Source organism: Tupaia chinensis, unplaced genomic scaffold (genome assembly GCF_000334495.1).
Source record: "Tupaia chinensis unplaced genomic scaffold, TupChi_1.0 Scaffold000207_1, whole genome shotgun sequence".
Lineage (NCBI taxonomy): Eukaryota > Metazoa > Chordata > Mammalia > Scandentia > Tupaiidae > Tupaia > Tupaia belangeri.
In genome coordinates this window covers 4174928-4181524 of record NW_006159682.1, presented here as the reverse complement: position 1 = coordinate 4181524, position 6597 = coordinate 4174928, and the positions used below count along the sequence as shown (strand labels likewise).

The 6597-nt window shown below is 47.2% G+C and overlaps 1 protein-coding gene across 1 annotated transcript in view; it reads right to left on the bottom strand.

The window, feature by feature from the left end:
* TRABD2B (TraB domain containing 2B) overlaps window positions 1-6597 on the bottom strand; it is a 249270-nt gene that overhangs the window by 241232 nt on the left and 1441 nt on the right. Inside the window, exons 2-3 of the mRNA XM_027771341.1 lie at window positions 1730-1802; window positions 64-155 (exon numbers count right to left, since the gene is read on the bottom strand). Of these exons, the coding sequence (XP_027627142.1) occupies window positions 64-155; window positions 1730-1802 (165 nt within the window). The remainder of the gene's footprint in view (window positions 1-63; window positions 156-1729; window positions 1803-6597) is intronic.

Here is a 6597-nt window from a genome sequence, read left to right as displayed (position 1 = left end):
CCGCCCTTGGGCTCCGCCCCCCCCCCGCCAGAGGGCGCCCCGGCCGAGCCCGGCTCCACCAACCTCCGCGGGCTCGGCAGGCGACGCGGGCTGGGCGACAGGGACACATTTGGGGACGTGGATCCTTCTCTCCCAACGCGTCCGTCCCGGGGGTCCTGCGGGAGTAAACAGCAGTGGGTGGACCCTCCCAGCAGTCACGGGCAATACTGGAAGCTGGTATTTACAACTGTACATCCCACCGTTGTGCTTAACAACAGCAGGTACTTAGTAGGTGCTCTGCAAATACCGGCTGAGTGAAAATACATACATACATACTGGGGAAGGCAGGTGGGGGGTGGTGGTTAAGGGCGCTGGATACCCACATGGATGGCCGCTGTTGGAGTCCCGGACCTAGTGGCTTGCTTTCTTATTTTCTCTCTCTCACTCTCTCTCTGTCCCCCTCTGGTCAAATTAAAATAAATAAGTAAATAAACAGAGTTAAATAAAATAATTCTTTAAAAAAATAAAATACACACATACATACAGAAGCAAAGCAATCAGTCTGAAAATCCCTTGGAACCTTCTATTTAAGTAATACTGTACCATCTACTTCCTTGAACCCACCCAGGGCCCTTGTGCAGGATTCATTTCCCAGCCTTAGGCCACAGGAATTGGAAGAGCCCTATACCGAGTCACAGGCATGCCTGTTTAGTTCTGCCAAGTGTGCACTTACTGACTACCATGGCAACGAAGACTGAAGGATGCATCAGGTGCATGGTCAGAAGCCCACAGCCTAGCTAGGGAGATAGATAGGGACAGATATTCAAAGAGGCGATTAAAGCACAGATGGTGAGTGCCAGGAGGGACAAGCACAAGGAAGAGGGAGCAAGGAGGAAGGGTACCTAAGACAGTGTGGGGGCTCAGGGAAGACTCCCGGAAGTGATCTCAAAGGACAAGTCAGAGGTAGCTGAGCGAGAAGGGGCACGAGGTTCTCCAGGTGGAAGAAGGGCTGGTGTGAGGCGCAGAGGTGTGAGTGCAGGGGACTGTAAGCAGTTAGGCATGGCTGGCCAGGCACAGGCTGTAGGAGCTGAAGCAGGGCTGGGAAGTACGTGTTAGCTGATGAGAAGTCCTGGAAAGGCTGGGAGTTGAGGGTGGCTGGAGTGGATCTGTGCTTAGAGAGGGTATGAAATAATGCCGGCAAGTTTAAGGCAGGGAGACCAGTGGAGAGACAGGCAGTGAGCCGGGACCTGGGCCCCAAGCCTAGGTCCCTGATTCCCAGCCCAGTGCTCTCCTGCTTCTCCAGTCTTGCCTCCTGGCACCAGATGAGCAGCTGGAGAATGGGCACTCTAGAAGGCAGAGCAAGAAAGACTGGTTCACTGGAGGGGCAGAAAGGCTCCCCAGAGCACAGGCTCTGGGCTGCTGGGAGGAACACAAAAAGGGGACTGAGGGGATGCCAGAGACTGGCGGGTGGAACCATAGGAGACACATGAAATTGCTACTTTTTGTAATTCAAGAATGAATGGCTGTTGGCAACTCAATGTGGTTCAGCCTACAAGGTGTCTGGAGCAACCTCAGCCTCTGAGCCACACTCACCCCTGGTGACAGACGCTGAGCAGGCCAGAGGGCCAGGCCTCAGAGAGCGCAGTACAGCCCCGGGTGTGCACTACACAGGGCCCCGAACTGCAGCTATTAGGAGAGAGAAGGCCTTTAAAGAACCACTCGGAGACTCTGAAACTCCATACAAAGTTACCACTCTCCTTCATAAGCGTTAGAGGAAAGACTTGAACTCCACTGAAAGGAAGTTCATGGTCTTCATTACAGAACTAGAAGACACAAGGCCGATCGTGGATGAGAAAGAGCCCGATAAAGTGAAAAGTGATGATGCTCATAAATGTGTGTTTGTGTGTGTGTGTGTGTGTGTGTGTGTGTGTGTGAGAGAGAGAGAGAGAGAGATGTTTTAAATTTTCCTCTCTTTGTGACAGGAAATCAAACTTTCCTTGTGTCTTTTTCTCCAAATTTATGAAAAAGCTCTGCTGGCTACTTGTCAGGAATGCTAGCTGTGACTTCCTTCATCGTGGCCCTGTTCGTGACCAGGGACAGATTAGCTTCTCTGCCTCTCTCCAGCCAGCTTTCTATCCTCTCGATTTTTCCATGAGTTAATTTGTGCAATAATGTCTTAGGGTCTTCGGTATTGTTACTGGTATTGTTGATGAGGTGCGAGGACAAATATGTGTTTCCATGCTTAGATCTATGAAGGGACTTCAAAAAGTTTATGGAAAATAAAATAAAAGTGAAAGTTTATTTTGGTGCCAAAATGTTGAGATCCATGCATAGTTTTTTTTTTTTTTAATAATAATACACATTTTCCATGAACTTTTGGAGACCCACCTTCTGCGTATACCCAAAAGAATAAAAAACTTACATTCATACAAAAACTTGTACATAAATGTTGATGGCAGCATTATTCTTAAAAGCCAAAATGAGGAAATAACCCACATGTCCATCTACTGTTGAATGAATTGATAAACTGTGATATATCAATTTATTATATTGCACGCCTTAAAATATATGTCAATTTTTTTAAGGTTTCGCCATAGGGTGCATGTGCTTGTCAGATAGAAACAGAAAGAAACAGTGAAGGGAAAGTGAGAAACCACTGCCCAAGAGGGACGGTCACATTGCAGTCCCTTCTCTTTCATTCTCCTCCTGGGATTCTGAATATGTGCACACATGTACCCAGAATGATTTTCAAGCTGCTGGGTCCAGGACTTAAATGGTGTTTGGCCATGTGAGAGTCCAGTGCCATAACCATAGCTACCAAGCCACCTGCTGGCCCCGCGTGTGTACATTTTTTTAAAATGTGGTATATCCTGGGACCAGCAGTTGGTGTAATGGCTCTGTCACTGGACTCCCATGTGGTCGACCGTGGTTCAAGTCCAGGACCCGGTGGCTTAAACTCATGCCAGGGGTGTGTGCATGCGTGGCCAAGATACCGAGAGGAGAATAGAGGAGAAGGGATTGTGGTGTGGCCATCCCCTCTGGGGGGTGATTTCTTGCATTCGGTCTCTCTGTCTCTCTCTGTTCTTCTGGTGAGTGCACACACTCTATAGCAAAAACTTCTTAAAACAAAAAGGAAAAATAATGTGGTGTATAATTTGATGGAATCTTTTTTTTTTTTTTAAAGAGAGATTATTGCTATAGGATGCATGTGCTTGCCGGAGAGACACAGAAAGACAGAAAGCAAGAAATCACCCTTCCCAAGGGGGAATGGCCATGCCACAATTCCTTCTCCGTTTTCCTCTCAGGATCTTGTGCATGCATGCACATGTGCCTGCTATGAGTTTAAAGCTGCCAGGTCTAGGACTCAAACAGCAGTCGACTACATCAAAGTCCAGAAATGTAACCATTACACCATCTGCTGGTCCCCCCTTACCATGGAATCTTATTTGGCCATGGAATGGAATGAAGTGCTGATATGTGTTGTAATGTGGCTCAGTCTTGAAAACATTATGCTATTAGTAAATGAAGGAAGCCAGCCACGGGAGGACATGCATGGTTATGATTCCGTCCATAATGAAACATCCAGACGAGGCAAATATACAGAGACAAAGAACAGATTTGTAGTTGTCTAGAACTAGGAAGAAAAGGGAAATTGGGAGGCCATAGCTAATGGATACTGGTTTCTTTTTGGAATACTTAAGATATTCTCATATGGGGGGTCAGCAGGCAGCATAGTGGTTAAGGCACTGGACTTCCACATGGCTCACCATGGTTTGAGTCCTGGACCCTGTGGCTTGAAGTTCACTCCGGACATAGATGGGTGCATGCCCAAAATGCTGAGAGGGAAATAGAGGAGAAGGGATTACAGCATGACCACCCCCCGGGGAGTGATTTCTCATTCTGTCTCTCTCTGTCTCTAGTGACCTCATGCACCTGATAGCAAAAAGGTCTCTCAAAAAAAATTCTAATATGGTGGTGGTTCTACAACCCTGTGAGTATACCAAAAGCCATCTATTGATAATTGACTTTAAACAGGCGAATTGTATGGTACATGAACTATTACACATCTCTATGAAGCTGTCACCAAAAAAGGACCAACAAGTTCATGGCCTCAGGAGGGAGTTCTATTCAAGAACAGGCTCTTGGTGTTTGGTGTAGCAAGAGGTATCCAGGAGGGTGGTAAGGCCTTAGCCCCAGAGACTAGCAGTGCTTCTGCTAGTCATCTCATTTGAGTGGGTGCTGGTGGTTCAATTGTCCTCTCTGGACCTCAGCACGAACTGCAAGCCTGCATCACCAGGACCAATAAGCATGTGGAATAGGTAACCTTTCAGGGCTTCTGTTCCCAACGCCAGCATTCTGAGTTCCATGGTCACAGCCAGCCCAGGGCCTTCAGGCAGGATGGGAAGAGTTCAGGAGTGGGGCTGTGGCCTCAGACTCCTGCCTCCTCTCCCCTGAGGCACATCCGGCCCACTTGCCTTTTATTGCAATTTAATTAAGTTGTTCAATCAGATTGGTACGAGGAATCTGTAGGCTGTAACAGCCAGGGCAGGAGCAGAAGCCTTGTAGCGTAACTAAACCAACAAAGTTTGCCTCCTGAGCAGTTCCAGGAGCACAGAGCCTACTGAAGGGCGTCTCTGGCAGAGAGAGAGGTGAGGGATCCCCTGCTCGGTTGATACAATAGAGAAGTTATGCTCTGGGCCTGAGGGCTGCCCTCTTGGCTGGCGATTGCCTGGACCATTGGCCACACTGGCATTTTCAAATGGGCCTGGCCTGGCCTGTGTTCCAGCTCTGCCTCCTCTCCCAGAGTTGCCTCCTCCCACCTAACCCTATGCTCTGTCTTTACTTGTCTTGGTTGGAAGTATACCCATCAGGATTGAAGAAGACAATTTCCTTGGAGCATGAAGACGTTCAACGTGCTTCAAATAGTCTAGAGCACAGGAAAAAAGACACCAAGATAAGTTAGGAAGGGGTGCTGCCTCATGGCAGTGGGAAAAAAAGACACATGGGCACTGAAGCACAATGAACGATTAGACTTGCTATGTTAGAGGGCAGCAGGAAAATGGAGAGCCTGTTGTGGTCTAGCCCAGAGGGGAAGTGGAGGGTCCAGAGAAATCAACCAAGGGTTTTCTCTGTAGGGAACTTGCCACCCAGCGAGAAGAACAGAGATACAAACAAAGGAGGTGCTTTGGGAAACAAGTAGAGGGAGAAAAGGCAAAACTAAGTTACCCCGGAAGAGAGGACGTCAGCCAAGAAGATGATTTTGCATTCAACAGGAAGGTCAGGGGAAGGAAGGGAACAGCACATGCGAAGGTATTCCGGGAAACCGGAAACACTGAGAGGAAAGAACCAGAACGTGGAATTACTGCGGAGGGGCACGCATGATCCTAGAAAGTCCTCCTTCCTGCCATTCAGCAGAGATGATCTCAGCTAGTCCTGCGCACATCATGGGTGCTGGCTGAAGTGACTAACACTTGGGGTCCACGTGGGAGGTCTGCACAACTGGAAGTGCTCATCTCTCAGGGACATAACAATAGTATGCACTGGCTGTGAACTTAAAAAAATGCCTCGAGTCCCTCTGTGTACATTAGTGTCTGAGGCAGAAAGGAATAATAGTCCTGCCCTCTGGCTGCTTACCGCCAACAAAACCTAAGTAGTATCAAGTGAAAGTGCATTTAAGCGAGTAATGCTGCAACAAATATGGCGTGCAACTATCTCTTTGAGATATTGTTTTTATTTCCTTTGGATATATACCCAGAAGTGGGATTGCTGGGTCATACAGTAGCTCTATTTTTAACCTTTTGCAGGACCTTCACAGTGTTTTCCATGGCAATACCAATTACATTCTCACCAGCAGTGTACAGGATTGACCCAAATACTAGCTTTCGGCTATAAAACGAATAGTTCTCAGTATCTACTGTACTGCATGGGTGACAATGGGTGTGTTAATTTAATTGTAAAAATCATTACGCAATGTATACACACATTAAATCATTATGCGTTATGCCTTGAATATATACAATCTGTATCAATCAATGATTTTTCTGTTTAAACTTGCCAATAGGTATATAAACTCACCATGGAGACAGAGAGATAAGAGAATGAGAGTGGGGGGAAGTAAGCACACCTCCATCATGGGATGTGGCCATACTGCAGTCTCTTCTCCTCCATTTCTCCACCCTGGTGGGATTTTGGACACTCATACACACATACCTAGCATATTTTTCAACTCTCCAGGACCAGGATTCAAATGATGACAGTCAGCCATGTGGGATCTGGCTCTCTTAACCACTAAGCCACGGAGCTGGCCCATCAATGATATGTTTTGAAAGAGTAAAGGAAAAAAAGTTTACAGATGGCCAAAAAAATAAATAAATAAATAAAAAGCTGAGGGATATAGTATTGTAAAAGTCCACGGGTTGTCAGTGAGAGCAGAAGGGTCAGCGCCATCTTCTGGAGAAGGCAGGATGTGGATTAGGCTACAAAGGGAAAGTAAGATTTAAACTGGTGGGAAGAGCCTTGCTTGTACCCTAGGGAAGGGAAGGGATGAAAGTGAAAAGGAAGGAAAAGAGAAGGAGGAAAAGGAGCTGTGGGTTATCTAGGCCTGTTCTGCCCCAGACC